Source organism: Takifugu flavidus, chromosome 4, assembly GCF_003711565.1.
Source record: "Takifugu flavidus isolate HTHZ2018 chromosome 4, ASM371156v2, whole genome shotgun sequence".
In the NCBI taxonomy this organism is placed as follows: Eukaryota; Metazoa; Chordata; class Actinopteri; order Tetraodontiformes; family Tetraodontidae; genus Takifugu; species Takifugu flavidus.
This window is the reverse complement of record NC_079523.1, coordinates 13566021-13592952: the sequence shown is the minus strand read 5'-3', so window position 1 is coordinate 13592952 and position 26932 is coordinate 13566021. Positions and strand designations below refer to the sequence as shown.

The 26932-nt window shown below is 41.5% G+C and overlaps 1 protein-coding gene across 1 annotated transcript in view; it reads left to right on the top strand.

Moving 5' to 3' along the window:
* Positions 1-7827: 7827 nt before the first annotated feature.
* The window catches only part of LOC130523716 (neuron navigator 1-like), a 50709-nt gene continuing 31604 nt past the window's right edge, over positions 7828-26932 (top strand). Inside the window, 5 exon segments of the mRNA XM_057029184.1 lie at positions 7828-8355; positions 8358-8698; positions 8700-8820; positions 11686-11788; positions 14601-14963. Coding sequence (XP_056885164.1) covers positions 8142-8355; positions 8358-8698; positions 8700-8820; positions 11686-11788; positions 14601-14963 — 1142 coding nt within the window. The 5' untranslated portion in view covers positions 7828-8141.

Here is a 26932-nt window from a genome sequence, read left to right as displayed (position 1 = left end):
TATCCAGTGCCTTTCTCTGCATCATAGAAGTGCTCCTGTTAAGATATTTAAAAATCATTACACAATTCTTATTGATTTTACAAAAATCTAACAGTATTAATAAAGAATCACTTTAAAGTAGGGGTGCCATTTTTTGATTCATGTAGTTTCTACCAACCAAATTCATTACGATCGCAAGATGAAGCATTTCACTCATTAGATGTCATTTTGCATCCTAATCTATATGGCAAAATTAAATTCTGGAGCATACTCAACTTTTAGCTGTTTTGTTAGACTTAGGTGCTGTCAATCACAATTAGAAATACATGAATGTAAAAATGTCAACAATATTGTGATCAATAACTTTAATTAAAATCTCAACACTGCCAGCAAAAGGGGTATATTTTCTGGAAGTAATTATTTATTAAACTTACATATCCCTTTGGAGAAAAAGGATCCCTTAGTGAAGGAAAGAGTTAATATTCCCAGGGCATACTTCTCCTTGTGTTTACGGGACGGCATCCTCCTTTAGAAATAACATTTCAATTCAGTTTATACTGACTCAAACTCAATAGACAGATGTTATGTATTACACTGCTTATATAAATAGGTCAAGGCCATACTAAAACATACAATTAAAAAAATGTCCCACTTGCTTTGTTAATTCAATGCAATGTATTTTTAAAATATATTCTAATCTTTTTTAATATAATCTAGCAATTTGCTTAACACTCACCCATGGCTCACTAATATGTTAACAAACTGTCTTCTGGTGCGGTGAGTGAGAGACTTTTCTGCTTTGTGTGTTACGAGCGGTTTTACCAGGACCCGAAAGCAGGCAGCACACAGTGGCGGATCGTCTTTCAAGAAGCTTTATTGAAGTTCACAGGAGTGTATTCAAATCAAAAGACGTGTAGACCACGACTAAATTCTTAATCCCAACTAGAAAGGAAAACTCACAACAAAAAATCCCGAGCGGGTCAAAAGTAGTCCCTGAAGAAAAAATACAAACGATAATCCAGGAAACGGGCTCCAAACTAATCCACGAAGGAAAAAGTCACAAGGAATATCCTGAAGAGTGTAGTCGGGGTTTCGGGAGCAGACAAAACACGCCAACGCTGGCAAACCGTGAGTACAGTCCATGAATAGGTGGCTTGATTACCGATAGTCTGCAGGTGCGCCAGTCCCCAACGCCAGCTGCGGCTGTAGCGTGGTGGAGCCACGCAGGAAGAACCCCGCAATAGAGTTCCCCGAATTTGGGAACCTGACGTTGTACTCTTCAATGATATCCTCACCCCCAGGTTTGCAAAACAAGGCATTCTCTACCATCTATTCATAGAAGAGAAAATACATTTCACAGTGCACAAGTCAGTCTTTCAGGATAAAATAATTTTAACATCATACCATAACATTAAAAGTAAAAGTTAAAGTCATGAATGGTTCAGAATGGTTTCTTACACAAACTGGATCTTATCTGTCTAAGATCACTAATTACAGAGCTATGAGCCAAACCTGATCACTCTAAATGTCAGTGATGGTCAACAATGTGAAGTACACCTGCTGCCCTCATTTACCTCTTTTGCAGCCTCTGACTCAGAAACCTCCATGGTAGGCCTGTGTATAACCTCAGAGCTGAATGTACATCTGCCTATGGGAATCCCATGTTCTGTTCGACTGGAGTGGTCATTGTCACTTGAAGAAAGTGATGTGTTGGTATCCGTGAGAGAGGATGTTGAATGATCTAAAGGAGAGAAGTCTAAAAAAAACAAAATGCAACTTTAGCATGCGTGAAATGTAGTGCTTGACGGTTGTCCAGACACTGGTTAAAAATCACACCTGCTTTCGCATTTTTAAGATGTTGTTACAATCACAATTAGATCTTTCAAACACAATTTAGGATAATCTACTTTGTTAAAGTATTTAAGGCAGAGACATGACATCTCAACTGATTTGTGGAGCAGAAAAATCCTGAACATTTATTACAACAGATTTTGTGATGAGACCTACCTTCCTCTGCAATGTCTTCTTGTGTTTTTGGACCTGGACCACCATCGATCTGTATCTCAAGAATGACGTCTTCTTCTAGTGTCATTGCTGGGTAGTTAATAGATTCCATGTGGTCAGAATCAGATTTAGATTCCCAAAACTGAAAAACTACACACTTTTTCAAATATAACATGGAGAAAAGAATACAGTTATGGGCCTTTTCCATGAGCCCCGCTCGAGTCGATTTCATGATGGTAACTTAACCAATATCTAAAATTTTAACGATTTATGAACTATAGAGAAATGTACCTACCTCTGTCTGGAATTCTGTCACGTACAGTCAGACATAGATCTGGACTGGCCTCTATCAGTTCAGAAAAAATGTTTTCCTCAACTACTGTGTTGGTTTCATCAAAAACTTCAAGTTCAGTAGCATCAGGAAGACCAAACTTGGATTTGACTGCAGGAATATATTTATGAAATTAAAGTGATAAAAATACATGATGATTAAACTGCACTTTAAGGATGACTGATTAAACTTCCCTCTTTAACATCACTGAAGCTACATAATGTTTTCATTTATGCACCAACTTTGAATATTGATATCCAAATTTAAAAATCAAACAGCCATTCTAAATACATAAATTCTTGTGTATTGGTTGTGAGGGAAACAATGAAATGGCAACTCACCTTGAGCTATGAAATCCAAAAAGGTGAACCCTGAGATTAATCGGATGTACTTTTTGGTATTCTGGTACTTCACCTTGAGCAACATTGCCACGTTTTTATACTGCACCTTGTAGAGTAAGAAGGGAATGTGCACAATGGCACAAATGTCCCTGGAGGAAAGTCAAACAACGAACAGCAAGCACACCAGAGTCTTTAATGAAGTGTTAATGTATAGAAGAGAGTCGGCGGTGAGATGTCGGCTGCATAATTTCTGCATATTGCTAGTGATATTACGTTTACAAACTGATTCCTTTTTGTAAAAAAAAAAAAACCTCGCCAAGAGAGTTTAGAAAGTCTCCAAATTGGCAACACTGTGCGTAACCTCTGACGTTTACTTTTGTGTAGAAAAGTAATGTGCCACCTGCAAATGATACTGTTGCTAATCTGTCATAATCACTTGAGGAGGATTCTTTAAAAAAATCGGAACTCTGACCTACAGACAATATGTAATTGTGCGAATGAGTATAAAAGGGTGATGTACGTGCCTGATTTAACGGAAAGACTACAATATCACGAATATCATGGCGGTGGCGACGTCCACCACTTTAATTAGTGCCATTTTAAATTTGACAAAGCACTCACCGTGATTTCACAAAAAAACGTTAGTTAATCCTGTTCGGACTTTTGAGTCTTGGCCCTCCGAAAAGGCCCACAGGAAGCACACGGAAGTAATAACTCGTGGATATTTATGATGTTCTTTTTTATTTTAATCACTGTGACCACAGGTCATAAACCTGAAATTAATCCAAAATGAAAAGTTAAATAAAATTGTCACTAGACAGTAATCATTTAGCTGCACATATAGTCTAAACGAATTACACTGGATCAAAATCACTAAATTATACAGCACAAAACAGTATTTACCAGTAAAAAGTTAACATTTTACATGCAGAAGAAAGCTGGCTAAAGGTAGCCTGAGATGCTAACTAAGTTAGCTTATCGCGCTAGCGCGAATTAGCGTAAACGCTAATTAGCGATCAGCTTCTAGCAGAACAAACTTACTAAACTTACTAGCTTACTAGAACAAACATTCTGTAAATATCACAGCAAACAGTTATCATCCTTACATCTGTACAAATTATACTATTATACCATTAACTAACTTAACATTAGCTTATCAATGGGCAGTGTGCTCCTGTATAGCTCCAAAGCAAATTTAACAGCTTGAGAGTAACCGTAAACCGGAAGTCACCACGCCCCTTTCACACTAAAATGCTCAACTTCAAAACAAATGAAAGATGACTAAATCTTTAAATAGCCTATTTAACCTTTATAATAATGATAAATAACACAAAAATGTAAAGGACTTAACACAAAATTCAGAGGACTTAACAAATCCACCATTGGTCACTTTAGTATGTATGAACAGAATTACTTTATTTTAGCAGTTTATATTTGGCCGGATAAGTAAGTTGCCACTCTGTTTTAAGCAACCATTTGTTGCTAGCAAACGTAACATAATTAACAGCTTGTCAGCATCCAGCATCGATTACAATTCAGTATGTTAATATGATTTCATACAGCTATTGCCACCCCGTATAAGCAAATATATTTAGTTCTTACCTTGTTTAAGCCATAATCTCAAAACAGGTTCTTTGCCGTCTTCTCCCTCTTCCAAACAACGCGAGTGGAAAATGGCGCGCAGATGTAAACCGGAAGTTGTGATCAACTCCGGCAAGAGCGAATGTAACTCAATCACAGGTGTTAACATTGGACTCGCATGATTGACAATGCTCCCAGAGCTTTTTGACTACTAAAAGTGTTAAAAAACACCAAAAACAACACCCACTAACCTAAAAATATTAACAACGAAAAAACAACATTACCGATTTTGCTGTGTGGAATGTTTATAGTGTAAAATTAGATGTTGCAAAGTTTGAGATAAACATCTTGGAATAAAGACAATATGACAAAGTCTTTATTTTTAAATAAAAGTAGCACTTTCCACTAAAAAGAACCCTTTTTTATAAATCAAAAGTTACACAGATACTTCCTTTGATCTCACTGAATGTACCTCTGACTGGAGGTCAGCTGGGCCTTCTTAAATCTCTTCCCACTTACCGTATTTTCATGACTATAAGGCGCACCTAAAACACTGAGATTTTCTCAAAAATTGACGGCGCGCCTTATAATATGGTGCACCTTGTGTGTGGACTGAGTTCCAAAATCTGCTGTGTGCCTTTGGTAGGTTCACTACAGTAAACGCTCCGCCCATCGATTAGCGGCTCACCTACGCGTAAGGATCCCCTAAAATGGCACATGTCAAGCGATATGCGTATGAGGCTTACTTTAAACTACAGGCCATCGAATATGCGGCTGAAAATGGCAATCGAGCAGCTGCAAGACATTTTAATGTAAATGAGTCCATGGTCAGAAAGTGGAGAAAACAAGAAAGTGAACGAAAGTGAGGAGGACGACGCTGAGTTTCTGCAGGAACAAAGCAAGGTGGCCCGAGCTGGAAGTCTGAGTGGAACAGTTGGTTGTGGAACAGCGAACAACTGTCACCAAAGGCCAAAGCGATTGGTGAAGAAATGGACATTGAGCACTTCCAAGGAGGTCTGTCTCGGTGTTTTCGCTGTATGAGGAGGCGGCGTCTTTCCATACGCAGAAGGACAACTGTTGCGCAGCGGCTGCCCGCGGATTACCAGGAGAGGGTGGCCATCTTCTGCACCGACTGCCACGACAAGATAACCGCGCCCAGCCATGTCTATGAGGCAGCGGCAGGCGAGTTATGCCACCATATGCGGATGGATTGTAGATGGGCTATGATACCGTCTTCATGTATTGTAAGAGCTTTCACAAAAGTCGGCATCAACGCTGAAGCGTAACCAGTCGGTGAGTCTGATTCAGATGATGAAGAAGAGGAATTCGGGATGTCGGACATTGAAATAGCGCAGCTGTTTAATTCAGATACAGAAGATGAAAACTTTGATGGTTTTGTGGCGGAAGAATGAATATTTTGTTCAGTAAATGTGTCGAAACTCACTGTTTTACTTCCGTTGTCATTTTTAACTATATGTTTTAGCATGCGCCTAATAATACGGTGCGCCTTATGTATGTTTTAAATACAGATATAGCACCCATAACTGAGACTGCGTCTTTTGATACCGTGCGCCTTATGGTCGTGAAAATACGGTAGTTTGGTCTACCAGATTGTGATAATTGACAGATTCTGCTGTTGAATAACAGGTGTATTAATACTGCCCTCTGAATGCGAGTCAGAATCTCCTATACTTTTTTTTTTAAGAAAAAGGATAATACAGTTCTAATGATGGAACTCATTCTTGCTGTTTCTTGTTGTGCTTGAGTATGAGTTAGATTTATAAGCCATGTCCAATTGCAAGGACTGATGTTGTACTGATTTGGTTTTTGGGCACAAAGCCACAAGTCTTGATTAAGTAGCTCTAAAGCAATGTACAGCTGATCCTGATGGACATGTTATAATTTATTATAAATATAGTCATAAACCTTTTAGTTCAAATAAAGTTGGGAAAGTTGGGGGAATCACTACAGAACTGTGAATATGGAGTCCATATTTAGTGGGATCTTGATTAAAAGATGACATATCTGAAATGACTTCTCAATTGTGATGCACTTTTTGCTGTGAGAAAAAAGAGAAGAAAATACAAAAACACTTTAAAAATGAGCGTTTATCCTCTGAGACTATCCATCCAATACCAGAAAATTTGAAATTTTGGGACAGATTGGTGGACAGCTTGTCTGATGGGCCCAATAGGCTGGACAAGAGGCAAGACTGAGAGACTGAATTAACTAATAAGAGGATCTTTGCCTTCTTTTCCAGATTGTATTCATCTTAATATTTTTATTCACCAGCACAGAAATGTATCCTTTACTGCTGCCAAACATTCACTGCCACATGCAGAAGAAAAAACCTGTGTCCAAGTTTTGCCTACATTTACAAGGTAAGTTTGCTAAAATTTCATAATAAACTGGTTTACCTTACAGGTTTTGTTGATAATAAACTCAATGACTTCAAAGATATGTATAATCTCCAGAAGAGTACTGTGGCACCACATGACTGGGTTCACATTTACATTTGTGTTGTGTCTGGTTTTCCTCTCATGTGGAAGTCCTGTCCGTGTCCTCCAGATGTTCTGGAAGCCACTGCATTATAGCAGAGGAACAATCCCCAGAATTATTACTTATGCTGTCCATGGAAGGCAACAACTTTGTAACTGTGAGTCATATCATGCAAATGAAAACACACAATTACACAGTTGGCCTTTGAAACTGTTGGATTTCCAAAAGCTGTATTACTTATTTTCAGCTTTCTGTCATTAGAGAGATAAACTTATTTCACACACATAAAATAAAGAGTGTAATAGGATGGTGTTTTGTTATATAATGAGAGAGGGTGGTTTGTGTGGTATTGCGCTGCTTTCAATCTCTGCAATCCTCATATCTGCCTGCAGTGTTTACTGTCTTAGAGTAAGTGTTTTAACAATGGAAAAAATGTCAAATTTAACTGAGCTGTGTCTACATTTTAGTGTACTTGTGATTGTGGGTGTTTCCTTGCTTATTCTGGCATGGTTTGTCACCAATGCAGCCTGCAGAAAATGTTGGAAATGATGTTGGATGTTGGAAAAAATGCACCCAGTTAGCAACTGTTTATTCAATACTCTATTATGTAATTTAGTGCTTTCTTCAGATTCATATTGTATCAACGGCTATGCCTGATCAGAGCAAGAAAGTAGAATTTATCTGTAAATCTGGAATTTGTAACATATATTGAGCTTAGACAGGATCAAAATATTATCTGAATGCTCTGGTTTTAATGTCCATTGATAATAATTACTTTCTCTAAATACACATTAAAATGCATATGCAGTCATATTTCGATCCACTGTATGACGTTCTGCTGGATGAATCAGACAGGATGACTGGGCTTACAGAGGGGAAGGGGAGGGGGAGGGGAAGAACAAAGGAAATAGTGATGATGGTTGGGAAACACTTTTAAAGAATGAAATGAAATGTGGTTTTCAAACTCATATTACAATGTGTTGAAGTTCAGTGGTAATGCAGCAAAGCATTATTAAATAAAAATAGAACAAGATGAGGAGGCGGGGGGATGGGAGAAAAGGGAGCACTGGTCCCTGTGCGACTGTTGTCATTCCGCTGCTGAATGCTTTAGCGGCAGGAGGGTGTGCTAAAGGGAGGAGTGTGGAAAAACGGAGGAAAGGAGAAGGAAGGGGAGAAAGGGAGTGCCTGGGCAGCACTGCAACAGCTGCAGCAGCCTGTCAAGACAAAAGAAGGAAGAAAAAGAAGACTGTGGGATTGACTGAGAGGAAGCATTTTTTCTAGCTGTTCTTGAAAAGGAAAAGAAGAGGGGATGACGTCTGTTTATTAACCCACGGTGATGCTTTTTTGTACGATCTACAGCGGAGAGTGCACTGGGAAATAGAGAAAGACCAAAAGGAGATTTAAATATGGAAAGAACAGATAGCACAAAGGCATATGGACAAGCAGATGGCAAAAGAACTGGGATAGTAGCTAAGAGGACCAAGTCAGGTGTACCCCAGAGCACGCAACGGGGTGAACTGAAGGTTTATCGTCCAGGTAGCACTGAACGAAGGTTACCAGTGCCCTGCAATCTCCGCAAGCAAAGGTCTATGACAAACCTGGCTGTCCTCACTGATGCTGAGAGAAGTTGCACCTTTATGAGCCCAAGTGGTGTGATGATATGACCACGCCTGGCACAGAACAGGCTAAGACAGGCAAGCCAAAGATGGCAGTTGGTAGCAGCAGTACAGGAGGTGGTGCCCCTCTTTCTCGAAATCTGTCTAAATCTGAACACTCACTGTGCCAGGGCAAATCCAAGCCCTTTAACCCTCTGGCTGCTCACTCTGCTCTGAGCAAACAGAGTCGTATTCCTCGAGGTCCTTGTGTTGAAGTGAAGCCCTTGAGCAAGGCACCTGAGGACAGAAAATCTAATGATGAGATCCTCTCCAGCAAGGCCAAGGCTAAGAATGAGGGAGCTGGAGCTTGGGGGAACAAGGCCAAAGGCCACAGGAGGATTTGGAGACAAACCCTTTCTGAAAGTTGACCCAGAACTAGTGGTGACAGTGCTAGGTGACCTGGAACAGCTTCTCTTCAGTCAGATGTTAGGTGAGTACGACAGAGCCAGCATCATAATTCTCTGCCATACTCTACTTGTAGCTACCATGTGCACCTCCCCATGTATGATTTGCCAGTGCTTGCCCAAGATAGCAGCACAACCAATTTGATACAGACACCAGAATGCAGCAGCTGCTGCTTACTGTAATTGTTTTTATGCAGCTCCCTGCCAGAGGGAAAAAAAATATTTCAGATTATTTCCTCTACTTGCAAAGTATGCTTTGCTTTTTATTTCATGAAATACTGAAGTGGTTTCATAGTTTAACACACAGAACTAGCTTGTGGTATAGCTATGGTGTTGCCCTATTGTTCATATTTCTCCAGAGCATCAGCCATTTGGTGTGGTTGATTATGGGAAATGTGCCTGCATCCTGTCACAGGGTTATCAGGTCATTGGATGAAATAAAACTGTAAGGAGTTGGCCTTAGTACAACTAGACTGCTCATATTTACAACCACATGTGCTGATATATTTGCCTTCTGCACCTGTTATGCTTCCTTGATAAAACAAGAAGAATGTGGCATGCCATATTGAATTAATTTTAAGACTACATGCTGTATATTTTAGCAAATCCCAGTCCAATTCGTCGGTAGAACTTTGACAGATGACCTATAAATGGTGCATTAGAACAGTGCAGGGAAGTGGCTTTCCATCTAAGGATTGAGGTCAGGTTTATCGATAATAAGAGTGCGATAAATTCAAGTGTGTTGATGTGGATGTGTTGATGTTTTTTTATATATATTTGCAGATGTAACAAGCTATATCTCCATGACCATCCATGCTGTTTGGTTTAAATATACCATTAACATGAATAAAGCACAGAAAGTTTTTGAATTGTAATTAACAAAATCTCTAGTAATTCCATGCCTCTTTAGGAATTATGGATATATATCAGTATTACAGTTAAAAATTGCTGCAGAATATTAACATGACATAGCAGGAGGTGTGTTTGGAATTTGACACTAAACCCCCAAATTTCTTATAGCTCTGAAGAGATTCTCAGCACTGTTTCATATTATACAATAACTTATGTGCAGAGCCTGGTGCATCAATTCTTCTTGAGGATGATTTTGGATCAATCAGGTTAAGAATTGTTCAAGAAATTTGATTTGAACGCTGTCTGCTCACAAGAAAGAAGAGGAAGACTGCAGAAGATCTAAAGTTCTGAAGACAGAAGGTTTTTTGTATAAAATAACTCATCCTGGCAGCAAAGCAATGAGCAAACCTCCTTTTGATGTAATTATATGTGAGCAAGTTCACAAGTACTGTAGTGCACTGCTGCAGAGTGGAATCCAAGTTGAACTGATTTGTTCCGTAAATACTGGAAATCAGAAGCCATAGCTGATTAGACACCATGCAGGATTCTGAGTCCAAATTATTTGGAGATCAAATTTGCAGATAAATATTCCATTTGTATTTTAAAAAGCAATGTTTTTTTGGCAATACAATATTTGGATGCTAATTTCCAAAATCTTGCCTGTTATTGACCATCCTACCTCACCTCTGTCCTGGTAAAGACCTCTGACCCCAAGTTTCGTGCAAAACCCCATTGGGTTCCGTTTGCTTGTGGCCGGCCAGCCTTCTGCTGCTTGGTTCGCTCCGCCGGTTCACCTGGATCTCTTTTCTGAGCGTGCTGCATTTGGGTCCGATTGCTTTGCTCTTTTCACCTTTAGCCTCTGCTACACTGTTTAACTATTCACGTGCTGCATCATTAAATCTTTTCCAGATAAAGACTGGCTTCATTATTCTGTCTGAGGCATCATTCTCTGCAATGAAGTCTTCAATAGGAATGTCAACCAGTGTATATACAGAACAGCATCTAGTCATATATATACACACTATGCATACAGAATATATATTCTTTGAGGTTTTTTGCATGAAATGAGAAAAGCAAACTGCCAGTATACCAGAATGACAGTATAGTGAATGGGTTGTCTGATGTGGCTTCATTATTTCCTTGAATCACTCATATTCAGTCTCGATGTTGTACACCAAAATGAAAACCGGAGTTGTTGTTTACTGTGCTGAAATTAGACTACCGGTACCCTCCATCTGGCTTTGACATTTCACTGTACAATCAAAGTGTATATTGAAAAAATAAAGCCTTTCTTCTTCTAGATGCTGTTCTTGTACTCCCCTCACATAATGATAAATAAAGTTGCCAAATTAACTAAGAAGGAACACATTAAAAATGGGTTTAAAATGGGCAAAAGCAGTCCATATCTCAAGTAGAATTTAAAAGCTAATTCCAGTTATATACAAAATGTTTGATTAGCAAATATGCAGGGGGACAGGGGAAAATCTTACAAAATGAATGATTCTGAAAAAGGTAAACAAGTGGACAAAATATATTTTCACAAATCAGAGTATTACATTTTACCAAAATGTCATTTATATTTATTACACAATTGCAATCAATGAGTGACTTTGAGATAAAGCTAAATGAAACACAAGTTCTAGGAAGCTCAAAGGTTTTCAACAATTTATCCTGGTGTAATGTGAATGTTTGAATGGTTACTCATGTTAGGCCATCCAATTTACAGGCAACATTTGAATCTTGCAACCATGTTAGAGATTACACCCTCTCAATGATAAATAGAGGCTAGGAAGAGAGGACGTTACCATAGTGCAGAAGTCCATGGAGTTAAATTTGTCTGTCTAATGAAGTGAACGCATGTCTGTTGTGTGCTTGTACAGAGGACACCCGTCACAGACATATTATCCAAACCAGAACAGCAGCACAAAAACTTCTTGTGTGCATGCATGTGTAGTGATTCCCATCAATATAGCTTGTTGTTGGATTTTTCTGTTTTAATGTCTTATGAACTGAATTTTCTGCATTTTGCTGACTCACAGACCCCGAATCCCAGAGGAAAAGGACAGTTCAGAATGTTCTTGATCTCCGGCAGAATTTGGAGGATACTATGTCTAGACTGCGAGGTTCACAGCTTACTCATAGGTACGTTCACCTGGTCTACATAATAATGTTCTGTTCTTTTACAATGACGTCTTCTGTGGCATTTAATGTGACATTTTAATTAAAGACAGAATGAAAACACGCAATTATCTGGGAAACCATAAATAGTTTTTGCATAGACACAAAATGACATCACAATTAAAAAGCTGGCACCTGGCTCATGTCTAACTTTCATCATCCTAAAAAGTCCTTCTCTGTTTCATGATAATGACATCATCCAGGAAATCATTCTTCTGATCTTAAAGGCAACATTTCCAGCCATTAATTAGCTATAAGGATCACACCACAAGACAATGGAGGAGGCCACACAGTTATTTTCTTTAGAAGGTTTAAGTAGTTGCATCTTGTGGGATATTGATATTCAGTCAGAAAGAACAAAATGTCCTCTGGGAGGGCAATAATTGTCCAGTTGCCTTTCAAGCAGTTAGTTATTCAGATAGAGCATTCTGCTTGAAAAGTTCTTTGAATTAAGATAAAAAGGATGAATTGTCAGATAATGACAACAGTATGAATCTCAGGGTTTTAACAAATAAACAATAAACTAGGTTCAAATGCTTGAATGGTCATGAGAGTGCCAGTTTTGACCCATATTAATACACTGCTCAAAAGAAATAGAGGAACACTTTTTAATCAGAGTATAGCAACCTATCAGTCAAACTTCTGGGATATTAATCTGGTCAGTTAAGTAGCAGAGGGGGTTGTTAATCAGTTTCTGCTGCTTTGTTGTTAATGAAATCAACAACAGGTGCATCAGAGGAGCAAAAATGAGACACCCCCCCCCCCCCCCCCCAAACAGGAATGGCTTTCCAGGTTGAGGCCACTGATACTTTTTCCATCCTCATCTCTTTTGGCTGATTTTTTTTACTGACTGACTTTCTACTGTTGTAGTTATTCATTTGGCTTGGATCAACATCTCTGTTGATAGCATGGTGCGGTACCAGGATGGTACAGAGGTTGCACAAGTAGTCCAACTCCTCCAGGATGGCACATCAATACGTGCCGTTGCCAGAAGGTTTGCTGTGTCTCTCAGCACAGTCTCAAGACCATGGAGGAGATTCCAGGAGACAGGTAGTTACTCCAGGAGAGCTGGACAGGTCTGTAGAAGGTCCTTAAACCCTCAGCAGGATTGGTATCTGCTCCTTTGTGCAAGGAGGACCAGGATCTGCCAGAGCCCTACAAAATGACCTCTGCCAGGCCACTGGTGTGAATGTTTCTGACCAAACCATGAGGGTGGCCTGAGAGCCCGACGTCTTGTAGTGGGCCCTGTACTCACTGCCCAGCACCGTAGAGATCAATTGGCATTTGCCATAGACCACCAGAATTGGCAACTACGCCACTGGCGCCCTGTGCTCTTCACCGATGAGAGCAGGTTCAACCTGAGCACATGCGACAGAAGTGAAAGGGTCTGGAGATGCCGTGGAGAATGTTATGCTGCCTGCAACATCATTCAGCATGACCGGTTTGGTGGTGCGTCAGTGATGGTCTTGGGAGGCATATCCCTGGAAGGATGCACAGACCTCTACAGGTTAGATAATGGCACTCTGACTGCTATTATCGGCATGAAATCTTTGGCCCCATTGTCAGAACTTACGCTGGTGCAGTAGGACCTGGGTTCCTCCTGGTCCACGACAATGCCCAACCTCATGTGGCTAGAGTATTCAGGCAGTTCCTGGAGGATGAAGGAATTGATGCCATTGACTGGCCCCCACGTTCACCTGACCTAAACCCAATAGAACACCTCTGGCACATTAACGCCAGGTTGATCCTCAGACTGTCCAGGAGCTCAGTGATGCCCCGGTCCAGATCTGGGAGGAGATCCCCCAGGACACCATTTGTCGTCTCATTAGGAAAATGTCCCGGCGTTGTCAGGCATGCGTACAAGCACGTGGGGGGCGCACAAATTACTGAGAATCATTTTGAGTTGCTACAATGACATTTTGGCAAAATGGACCCATCTTCTGCATAATTTTTTCACTTTCATTTTTGGGGTGTCTTTGATTTCCCCCTCTATAGGGTGATCATTTTCATTTCTATCAAATTATGTGGCATCATTTTGTCACTAATACATCACCTAGTTTTTATCAGGAAAGATATTCAAGATAATTTTTCTCCCCGTTTAGATCTGATGTGTTTTCAAAGTGTTCCTCTAATTTTTTTGAGCAGTGTACATAATCCATCAACAAAGGATGAATATGTGCTTTTGGCCAGATCCACTGTGATATTTATATGGATCATTTTATACATTTTGTGAAGTAATGAGAGCCATAGAGATGCTCTGAGCCATTTGGGGGATTTATTTTAGGCATGAACTCCTTATGAGAAGTGAATCAGAAAGCTAATCAATCACATGTTGATGTTCTGGAGAGTAAACAAAGAAAACGCATTTGTGTTTTTGACTTTTTGGGTGATCATGTCAAGAATGTGGCCAGTGGCAAAAATGACAGGAATACTGTCTGCTATTGCAACACAGAGACACTGGGCTATCTCTTTCTTTTTTAATCTTTTTCTGGCCTTAGCTACTGGGATGTCACATTCGTAATGTTATTCCCTGAAAAGGATGTAACACAACTCTTGTATTGGAATCTGTACTGTATCTAGGTCAATGCTGCTTTAATACCATTGTTTTGGGCTTTGAAGGACTTCCAACAGCTAAAGGAAACTTTTTCTGATGATCTCATTCATTTTTGGTGATAATCTTCTATTAATAAATCAGAAGGAATGCCTTGAGAACATAAATACAATTCTCACAGACACCCCCCCCCCCCCCCCCCCCCCCCCCCCCCCCATTCTCCAGCCATCTGGACACTAGTAACATGGGCTATGACAGTGATGAGACAAATGCTCGCAGCATTTCCAGCCTGTCCAACCGCTCATCACCTCTGTCCTGGCACCACGGCCAATCCAGCCCTCGACTTCAGGCTGGTGATGCTCCATCCTCTGTGGTAGGCTACCAGGGAAATAAAGCTGGTTCCCGGTATACGGCTCACACAATGCCAACTCGTTGCTCCAGTCGCCTCAACAGCACATCTCATACTGAGCTCATGGAAGGTTTAGATATGGATGACACTGACTTCAAGTCTGGTTACCTGAGTGACAGTGACCTTCTAGGAAAGAGTCTGCCTGATGATGGTGATGATGAGGACAATTTGGCAAATGGGTAAGGATCTCTGTCTGTCTGTCTGTCTGTCTGTCTGTCTGTCTGTCTGTCTGTCTATCTATCTATCTATCTATCTATCTATCTATCTATCTATCCATCCATCCATCCATCCATCCATCCATCCATCCATCCATCCATCCATCCATCCCATCCGGCACTGAATGCAACGAATATTTGAAAAGAAACCAGGCATGCCTCATTTACAATATCAGTCTAAGTGGGCCACCTCCGCTGCCATGCTCTCACTCTGCCAGGTGAAGAAAACATAAGAAGTGAGTGGAAAAGGAACAAAAACAACAACAAGGCAGCAGGGACACACTACAACCATGACACCTGTGTATTATGGCATATAAAAGTAAATGTTTCTGCCAAATGGTAGATATACCATACCATATACTCATTGATGTCGTCCTAAGAACTGCCATTTTCAGTGTTCTTCACTCCTTAGTGCAGAGACTCATATATTGATACACTGCTTTACAAAACATACTGTATAGTATTTTAATAATAAATATTACAGTACTTATATTATTATTATGATCTTTTAAATCACATCAATGTGTTATTTTGCAATATTTACAATGTTCAACTACACAACAATTTGTAAAATACTGATTTGCATTTAATACAGCATGAGTATCAATTCTCCACTAAGTTTGCCATGTGCACTTGGTGTCTCAGAAGCATTGAAATTGCTGATGTGATGTGACTCCCATGCAGCAGAGGTGTGACAAAAAGTATTTATTTTAGTTCAAACTTCTAAAAATTCCCCCAATTGCCAAAGTATGCTGTTACCTGCTCATTATTTCTGATCAAGGTTATGGAAACTAGTTTACCAAGGGGAAAATTTAGAGTAGCCTGTCAACCTTGTGTCAATATTTCTTGACAGTGGGGAAAAAACCCAAGTGCCAGCAGAAATAATACACTAAGGTACAGGGATGTTTTATATGTTATGTTTGCTTTGTTGTCCAAGGTAGTTTTCTTTGTCAACTGGACTGTATTTCTTCTCCTTGAAGACATTTCGCCTTCTGTTCAGAAGGCTTCTTTAGTTCTGAACTCGCTGGGGACAGAGCTTGAGAATATAGCCCTTGTGGACCATTAGCATGCTAATGATCTGGGTGGTCACCTGAGAGTCATTGGCAGGGTCATTCACCTAGTTTCAGTTGAGGTGTCTCCCCTTTGTCTGCTGGCTCACATGGTGGTGAGTCACCAGGTCTCCTGAAATGGTGTGAATGTTTGGTTTGTTGTTGGAAGGAGTGGAGGACTGCATTGTATGTGGGTGATAGGAAGTGCCTTCGCCCACCACGAGACCCTAGGAAAGAAGAGGAGAGAAATAAAGGCCACAGCGTCTGCCCGGGGTCTCTGAGAAATTCAGGAGGATCCTCCAGAAACATGACCAGTTCAGTTTAAACCAAGCAGCACTCTCAGACAGAGGCTGGTACACCCATAGGACAAGACACCAAGACATAAACAATGTAATGTTATTTATGTTGTGCAGTGCCAGGAGGAATGCAAGGAACTGTACATTGGTGAAACCAAACAACCTCTCCACAGAAAAATGGCACAACACAGACGTGCCACCTCTTCAGGTCAGGACTCAGCAGTCCACTTACACTTAAAGGAGAGCGGTCACTCCTTTGAGGACAGCCAAGTACGGGTACTGGCCATAGAAGACCGCTGGTTTGAGAGGGGTGTCAAGGAATCCATCCATGTCAAATTGGAAAAACCTTTCTCGAATAGTGGTGGTGGGCTGAGGCACTTCCTATCACCCACATGCAATGCAGTCCTCCACTCCTTCCAACAACAAACCAAACATTCACACCATTTCAGGAACCTGGAGACTCACCACCATGTGAGCCAGCAGACAAAGGGGAGACAACTGAAACTAGGTGAACGACCCTATCAACGACCCTGCCAATGACTCTCAGGTGACCACCCAGATCATTAGCATGCTAATGGTCCACAAGGACTATATTTTCAAGCTCTGTCCCCAGTGAGTTCAGAACTGAAGAAGCCTTCTAGAAGTCTATCTGCCTAGAAGGCGAAATGCCTTCAAAGAGACGAAATACATTCCAGTTGACTACCTTAGATAACTATGTCCTCGATGATTGAGAATCTGCATAGACATTTGCTTTGTTGAATTGTAAACTTTGATTAAAAAAGTCTGGTAAATACATCAAGTTGCTGGATTTTCATCCTCACACACAAAGAGATGTTGTAGATTAAATAGGAAACAGATGGTTTGAAAGCACTGATGTATAAAGCTAGGGTGTAGGCGATTGAATTTCATTTTGTATTTCCACTTAAATCAGCAGCAATGAGGCAGCAATGCATAGTAGAGAAAAGGGGGCTGGTCAGAAGCATTGCACCTCAGATCATGCAGCAGCCCAGCTCAGAATTTGCTGCCATGGCAACCATCTTCCACAGACCCACTTGGCTGCCTTGTACGCCAGTGTGATATCTTCTGAACAGAGATGAATGTGCAACGTGCATCTTCGACTTCGACTGGGTTGTATATGAGGTAGAGGGAAGCAGACAGAGGGAATGGAAGCAATAAACACAGAAAGACAAATTGACAGGCCTGGTCTGAGGATAGGAGAGCATTCTAACGATTATATTAGGCTGTATCTTAAATGGCATTGTGGAGGATGGCAGTCTGCCATTAAAAGTCTCACTATCATTTCTATTTCTGGCATTTTTCCACAGAACCTGATGAAAGTTGATGACTGAACAAAAAAGAAACCAATGATATATAATTCCATTAAATGTGGCAGCAAAAAAATTCCACTAATTTATGTCTGTGTCACTCATGAGCACCAAATGCATTTTATTGCTCCATTTTTTTAAACACTGTATATAAGCCCAAGTTTCCAACAACCCTCTGTTTCCATTGTAATGAAAATAAAATGTTGCCAGCAGATCTACTTAAATGAGGGCAGATATTTTTATAAGTACAGTATGAATGTAAATGTTAATCGATTAGCCTCATGGTTATTTATTTTTATTTTTTTTCATTTTTGTTACATTGAGCTAGGGTCTGTTCTTCATTGGAAATTGCTCTGAAACAAAGAAATATATTTTTGACTGTCATAAGAAAAGTTAAAAATTGTTGCTAAAGCTATTTGTCATGTGAATTGCATGTGAAATCAGTAAAAGCACTGCATAATCCAATAAAAGCAAAAAAAACCCAATATAGATCATAATGACAAAGTGTACAGTACTCATTGTTAGGTGGAAACACAGCACATTTTTATTTTAATCATAGTGATATATTTGACAATGATGAAGAATTATGTTATTATACCCATTGCTCTGAAATTCATTGATAATACCCGTCCTAATTTGGATCTTCCTTCAATGATACTCAATCTGCATTAGTCATAAAAATTCAAATCAAATTAACCAAAAAATGACTAGTTTATTAACATGTGTATATGGATTATTTCTTGTAAAATAATATAGCTTTACTAAAATAGCACATTTCAGACAAAATTTGGCTGTGGCCCTCTGATGGTGAGGAATGAGCCGCCTTCATTTGTGAGATTTTTGAAAGCATCTGTGAAAACAAGTATTTGGTCTGAATTTTATGGAGACAATACTTGTTTTCCAATCCAATGAGCCGTTGCTGATATACATAGTGTCCCTATTTATTACAATAATGTGATGTGACGTGCTCTGTGATGAAGTCAGCCGTGTCCATATTGTCTAACAATAGTCAACCTCTATAAAGATCAAAATTAGACTGAGGGACAGTTAGAGATGCTGAGATATTTTTTTTTTTTTACATCACTTTGAATTTACGATAGTTGAGCAGACCCAAATTACTTGAACTGTAATTTTGTTCTGTTGTGTACAGACGTTAAAACAGTCATTTTCAGACTGAATTAATGGAAGATTTTAATATGTATATTCATCTGTGTCCAAGGTTTCACCAAGTGTCAAATGTTGCTACTTTTTGTTGCACGCCAAAATAACACTACACTGAAACCTTAGGAGGACTGCTGTTGGAATGACACCCGATGTTTAGTAAATACAGTGCGTTGCGAAAGTATTCGGCCCCCTTGAACCTTGCAACCTTTCGCCACATTTCAGGCTTCAAACATAAAGATATAACATTTAAATTTTTTGTCAAGAAACAACAACAAGTGGGACACAATCGTGAAGTGGAATGAAATTTATTGAATAATTTAAACTTTTTTAACAAATAAAAAACTGAAAAGTGGGGCGTGCAATATTATTCGGCCCCCTTGCGTTAATACTTTGTAGCGCCACTTTTTGTTTCAATTACAGCTGCAAGTCGCTTGGGGTATGTTTCTATCAGTTTTGCACATCGAGAGAATGAAATTCTTGCCCATTCTTCCTTGCAAAACAGCTCGAGCTCAGTGAGGTTGGATGGAGAGCATTTCTGAACAGCAGTCTTCAGCTCTTTCCACAGATTCTCGATTGGATTCAGGTCTGGACTTTGACTTGGCCATTCTAACACCTGGATACGTTTATTTGTGAACCATTCCATTGTAGATTTGGCTTTATGTTTTGGATCATTGTCCTGTTGGAAGATAAATCTCCGTCCCAGTCTCAGGTCTTGTGCAGACGCCAACAGGTTTTCTTCCAGAATGGTCCTGTATTCGGCTCCATCCATCTTCCCATCAATTTTAACCATCTTCCCTGTCCCTGCTGAAGAAAAGCAGGCCCAAACCATGATGCTGCCACCACCATGTTTGACAGTGGGGATGGTGTGTTCAGGGTGATGAGCTGTGTTGCTTTTACACCAAACATATCGTTTTGCATTGTGGCCAAAAAGCTCGATTTTTGTTTCATCTGACCAGAGCACCTTCTTCCACATGTTTGGTGTGTCTCCCAGGTGGCTTGTGGCAAACTTTAAACGAGACTTTTTATGGATATCTTTGAGAAATGGCTTTCTTCTTGCCACTCTTCCATAAAGGCCAGATTTGTGCAGTGTACGACTGATTGTTGTCCTATGGACAGACACTCCCACCTCAGCTGTAGATCTCTGCAGTTCATCCGGAGTGATCATGGGCCTCTTGGCTGCATCTCTGATCAGTTTTCTCCTTGTTCGAGATGAAAGTTTGGAGGGACGGCCGGGTCTTGGTAGATTTGCAGTGGTCTGATACTCCTTCCATTTCAATATGATTGCTTGCACAGTGCTCCTTGAGATGTTTAAAGCTTGGGAAATCTTTTTGTATCCAAATCTGGCTTTAAACTTCTCCACAAAAGTATCTCGGACCTGCCTCGTGTGTTCCTTGGTCTTCATGATGCTCTCTGCGCTTTAAACAGATACCCTGAGACTATCACAGAGCAGGTGGATTCTATTTATCATCATCAGTCATTTAGGACAACATTGGATCATTCAGAGATCCTCACTGAACTTCTGGAGTGAGTTTAAATTATTCAATAAATTTCGTTCCACTTAACGATTGTGTCCCACTTGTTGTTGTTTCTTGACAAAAAATTTAAATTTTATATCTTTATGTTTGAAGCCTGAAATGTGGCGAAAGGTTGCAAGGTTCAAGGGGGCCGAATACTTTCGCAAGGCACTGTATATTGATCTAAGTGTTTTTCTGAACTAAAAATAATAAAGGATATTACAGCTTTATCAATCATTTTTAGAGCTGTACATTTCTTCTAAACACGATCACTTTAATGTCAATATGATAACATATAGCACACCACAAGAGTAAACAGGCAACACCACTACTGAAGAACTTTGACTTGTTTCTTAAACTAACTGATGTTTTTATTTTATTTTAAAAAAAGCAAACTGGGGGGTAGAAAGGCACACTGGTAAACTGAGTAAAGACAGAAAGATTTTGTAGACAACCTTGTCATTCACTTGCACTTTTAAATAATGCTATTCTGGGTTACAGTTAGGATTTGTTCATTTTATATTTATTATTTTTATGGAGCTTCCAGAGGGTAGGCCACTTAGGCCAGGATTACAGGTAGGATTACAATTGAGGAGACAAAGACAGCTGCAGAAAGGCAATCAGAGAGAGAAAGAGCAGTGGGGAAATGTCTAGACAAGAGATGAACCATGGAAATTGTTACTTGCCTCAGTAAAGGAGTGGTACAACTTTACCCAGATGAATTCAGTCATTATTTTAACATAAACCCACCTAGGTAAACATGCAGAAGATGTTGATAATATTTTTGACGCAAGCCTTTTGCTCATATTTGTAGAGCAGATGTTACTGAACATTGCAAACATGAATTCCTGAAGTTTTCTAGCAGCTATGTGGTTTGGCTGATGCAAACAAGAGACATAAAAAACTTCTTACTTTGGCAAATAAAGAGTTCACACAATTCAATTCTGCTTTTGAGGCAAATAAAGAAGAATCTGTTGTTTTATTATTTTCTATTAGAATAAGTAACAAACAGATCAGAATGCAGAGAGAGTGGGTTTTTCTTATAGTTGTTGGTGTCAAGCGGTAGAGGCAGAAAAAACCCATCCATCCATCCATCCTCTACTGCTTATCCGGGGTCGGGCCGCGGGTGCAGCAGCCTAAGAAGAGAAGCCCAGACTTCCCTATCCCCAGCTACTTCTTCCAGCTCATCCGCAGGGATCCCCAGGCATTCCCAGACCAGTCAAGAGACCTGGTCTCTCCAATGTGTCCCAGGTCTTCCCGGGGGCCTCCTAACAGAGGGACATGCCCTGAACGCCTCACCAGGGAGGCGTCCAGGGGGCATCCTAACTAGATGCCCAAGCCACCTCATCTGGCTCCTCTCAACGCGGAGGAGGAGCAGCTCTACTCTGAGCTCCTCCCAGATGGCAGAGCTTCTCACCCTATCTCTAAGGGAGAGCCCAGCCACCCTGTGGAGGAAGCTCATTTCGGCCGCTTGTACCCGTGATCTTTCGGTCACCCAAAGCTCATGATCAGGAACGAAAATTGACTGGTAAATCGAGAGCTTCGCCTTCCAGCTCAGCTCCTTCTTTACCATGACAGTTCGGTTAAGCACCCGCATCACTGCTGATGCTGCCCCGATCCACCTGTCCATCTTCCGTTCCATCCTACTCTCACTCATGAACAAGATCCTAAGATACTTGAACTCCTCGACCCGAGGCAGGACCTCCTCCCGGACCCGGAGAAGGCACTCTACCTTTTTCCGAGTGAGGACCATGGACTCTGACTTTGAGGTGCTGATCCACTGCGAACCACCCCAGCATGTGTTGGAGATCCTTGCTCGATGGTGCCAGAAGAACTACATCATCCGCAAAAAGCAGCGACGAGATATTCTGCCCACCGAACTCAAGACCCTCCACTTCCCGGGTACGCCTAGAAATTCTGTCCATAAAAGTTATGGACAGAACCGCTGACAAAGGGCAGCCCTGGCGGAGTCCAACCCTCGCTGGGAACGAGTCCGACTTACAACTGGCTATCTGGAGCAAGCTCCTGCTCTTTTGGTACAGGGACTGGACGGCCCTTATCAAGGGACCATCCACCCCATACTCTCAGAGCACCCCCCACAGGATGCTCCTGGGGACCAGGTCATAGGCCTTTTCCAAGTCCACAAAGCACATGTGGACTGGTTGGGCAAACTCCCAACTCCCCTCAAGCACCCCAGCAAGGGTAAAGAGCTCATCCGTGGTTCCACGACCAGGGCGAAACCCGCATTGTTCCTCCCCGATCAGAAGTTCAGTTATCGATGTAATCCTCTTTTCCAGCACCCTGGCATAGACTTTCCCAGGGAGGCTGAGGAGTGTGATCCCCCTATAGTTGGAACACACCCTCTGGTCCCCACTCTTAAAAATAGGGACCACCACCCCGGTCTGCCAGTCCTGGGGCACTGCTCCCGATGTCCACGCAATGTTGCAGAGGCGTGTCAACCAGGACAGCCCTACAACATCCAGAGCCTTAAGATACCCTGGGCGGGTGTCATCCGCTCCCAGAGCTCCGCCGCCAGGCAGCTGTTTCACTATCTCGGCAACTTCTGCTCCGGAAATTGGATGGTCCACCTCCTGGTCTCCCGACTCTGTTCCTCCTTGTGGATACGTGTTGGTAGGATTGAGGAGCTTCTGGAAGTATTCCTTCCACCGCCGGATAATTGCCCCAGGAGATGTCAGCAGCTCCCCACGTATACCTAGAACGATGTGAGCAAGTTGCCGCCTGCCGCCCCTGAGGCGCCGGACAGTTTGCCAGAATCTTCTCGGTGCCAACCAAAAGTCTTCCTCCATAGGCTCACCGAACTCCTCCCACGCCCGAGTTTTTGCCTCCCCGACCATCTTTGCTGCAGCCCACTTAACCAACCTGTACCGGTCAGCTGTTTCCGGAGACCCACAGACCAGTCATTACCTGTAGGACTCTTTCTTCAGCCTGACGGATCGCCTCACCATCGGGTACACCATCGGGTACGGGGATTACCGCCACGACCAGCACCAGTGGCCTTGCAGCCACAACTCGTGAGAGCTGCCTTGACAATGGCGGAGCGGAACATGGCCCATTCAGACTCAATGTCCCCTACCGCCCTCAGCACACGATCGAAGCTATGTCGGAGGTGGGAATTGAAGACCAGCCTGACGGGTTCCTCCACCAAGCATTCCCAACAGACCTTCACGAAGCATTTGGGCCTGCCAGGTCTGCGCGGTGGCTTCCCCCCCACCTGATCCAACTCACCACCAGGTAGTGATCAGTTGACAGCTCTGCTCCTCTCTTCACCCGAGTGTCCAAAACATATGGCCGCAGATCAGCTGACATGACTACGAAGTCAATCATTGACCTACGGCCCAGGCCGTCATGGTGCCAAGAGCACAGATGAACAACCTTATGCTTGAACATGGTGTTAGTTATGGCCAAACTGCGACTAGCACAGAAGTCCAATAACCGCACACCACTCTGGTTCTGATCGGGCAGACCGTTCCTCCCAATCACGCCCTTCCAGGTCACGCTGTCGTTACCCACGTGAGCGTTGAAGTCTCCCAGCAGAACGACTGTCCTCCAAAAAGGGCAGGTACTCTGAACTGTTATTCAGTGCATAAGCACAAACAACCCTCAGAACCCGTTCCCCGTCCCGAAGGCGCAGGTCCCTTTCGCTCGACCGCGAGAACCCCAGCGTCAAACTAGAGAGTCTAGGGGCAAGCAAAAAGCCCACCCCAACTATCACCCTGAGCAACTCCAGCATAGAAGAGTGTCCAACCCCCCTCAAGGACTTGGGTTCCCGAGCCGATGCTATATGTGGAGGTGAGGCCGACCATATCTAGTCGGTAGTGCTCAACCTCCCCCACAAGCTCCAGCTCTTTTCCCGCCAGAGAGGTGACGTTCCATGTACAGAAAGCCAATTTCCATAACCGAGGATCGGATGGCCCCCAAGGCCCCCACCTTGGTCCGCCGCCCAATCCACACTGCACGGACCCTTCATGCTCCTCCTGCGGGTAGTGGGTCCACTGGGGATTGGAGTGTCCACGTAGCCGGTTCGCCATAGCCATAGGCCGGCCACCAGGCGCTCGTGATCGAGCCCCAGCCCCAGTCCTGTCTCCAGGTGGTGCACCGGTAACCCTCTGGGCCGGCTACGCAGCTTCTCACTTTGATGTTCCATGTTGGGTCATTATGAACCATTCTTTGTCTGACCCTTCAACTAGGACTAGTCTGACTTGGTAGACCCTACCAGGGACAAACTGCCCCGGACAGCATAGTTCCCAGGCTCATTAGTTTACGCAAACTCCTCCACCACGATAAGGTGATGGTTCACGGAGGAGGATTTATTGTCGTATATGACAAAATTCTGTGCACTCATGTACTAGACTCCTAAAAAGTATAAAAAATAGGATAATAAAAGTCATTACAATCCATAGGGGGCGGTGATAGCTCAGTCTCTTGAGAACTAGGGTGAGGAACAGATGGTACTTCGTTCAAGTCCCAGGGCACACCAAACATGTAAGGGAACGGCCCTGCAATGAACTGGCAACTCATCCCGGGGTTGGCTGCTCTGGCTTCTGGCCCAATGTGTATTCTCCCTGTGAGCCCAAAAGGGTTAAGGAATTTAAACAAGTAGCGCAAAATATAAAATATAGAGCTGTATGAGATAGTACTTTATTGATTACTTCTTGCAGATATTAGACAGTTAGTTTCAGGCCAGAGTTGAGCAAACTAATAGCTTTATGATAAAAAAAAAAATATTCATGAATCTTGTGGTGCATGTTCTCATCGAATTGTAACATTTTCCTGGGGGCAAAAGTTCAAACTGATAATTAGCAGTATGGAATGATTTTTTTTAGAATGTTATGTGTCTTCTGCAAGCTATTCACCTCCCCAATGTTAAAATCTTTTACCATTGCTAATGGTGTTTCCATGGCTTCTCATGCCTTACTGAAGATTCTCATTTGTGGCATTGAGTGCGTGGTTGCTCTGGCATGAGTGAGGTTATAATGAGTCAGGCCATATCTTTAATCGAGTTTAATATGGAAATGGTTTTATATTCAGGGACATCCATCATTATAATCACCATTATGATTTAATGAAATGCTAGTTTTGAAAAGCTTACTTTTGTATTTTTTTCATCCTTTTCCAGTAACGTGTGGAATCACTAGGAATTTCTTTAAAATTAATATGAGTGATATTAATGATTAAGTCCATATATTTTATACACAATACCTCAATTTTCACTCCAAGTTTGTGGCACAGCTAATTCCTCAAAATAGTGAATATTGTTGTCTTAAGAACAGTATACACATGCTGCATGACTTTAGCATGTAGCGTAGGTCATTTTATTAAAAAAATGTAAAGCAGATTATACACAATGTTCAAAAATAGAAACAGAAGAGAGAGCAGTCCTGACTTGAGAAACATATCACAACGGATGCTTCCGAAATTATTCGGTGTAAACTTTGTAAGATAGTTTGTGTTTCATTCTGTGATGGTGAGACTGAAGTGGATTCTTCTAAATCAGTGCAGTCCACCCTGCAAAAGATACGCTAGGGACATAGCCTAAATGTGATCGCTGCAGATTAGAGTCCTGACGAAACTGCTATATTGCCAGAAAGAAAGAAAAACTTGCCCTGGGATATTTGAACATTTTTAATAAGTTTAGTTTAGACCTACATGTACTTTAAACTGTGCACACTACTTTTTTTTCTTTTTTTTTGTGCGTAATAATTTATTTCGATTGATTTGAATTGCCCCAGTTAGCCACCTCAGAAAAACTCAAATGTTATTGTCTCCCAGAACAACATCATCAACAACAACATAGTGTTAAGATAACATTTGCCAAATCTGACAATAGCCCACATAAACCCTTCTTACAAGAGTCTTCTTAAAGTTTTTTTTAATTACTTTTGTTATTTATGAATTACAATAAAAGAATATCTTTCATGCCAAATTCGTTAAGACTACAGGCGACGACCAGGGATACACTGGGTGTCTCTGCCACTCTTTCTCCTTTTGTGTTAAAAGAGTGGAGTTGTGTCCTGGCTCCACTGGCTTGTGAATGGGACAAAGAAAACAAGGGGTGATTTCTTCAGTGAAGAGGTGAATTGAACGAAAGGAAGAAGTCCTAAGGACGACGGACCGGACATAAATGAGCAGTAGGATTTTAATTGTCTCCGCCTCGGGGTTCAATGCGAGTTGTACAAGAATTTAAAAAGTAACGATTCTCTAAAGATTTTCTCCTCATGCATAAGGATTCAACATTTCTCTCACTGTGATTTTGTAGACGCCGCGGTGCAATTTATGGCTTCATTTCGATATTTCTGAATTGATGTTTTTCATCCATTTCACATTACTTATTTTGAGAAATGTTGATGTTGTGTATAAAGGAATGGATTTTAACGATCTACTTTTACATTTTTGGTTGGACTACGCATGTGAATTACATGGGGGTATGTGTTGTGCCACCACTATATTTTCTCAGATTTAGGGATGCAAAAACAGGAAAAACAAATGAGTACTCGAACCTTCAAACTTTTTTCTTTGTGCATCATCTGTATCTCATTTTATGTTTTCCACTCTCATTTGTCCTTT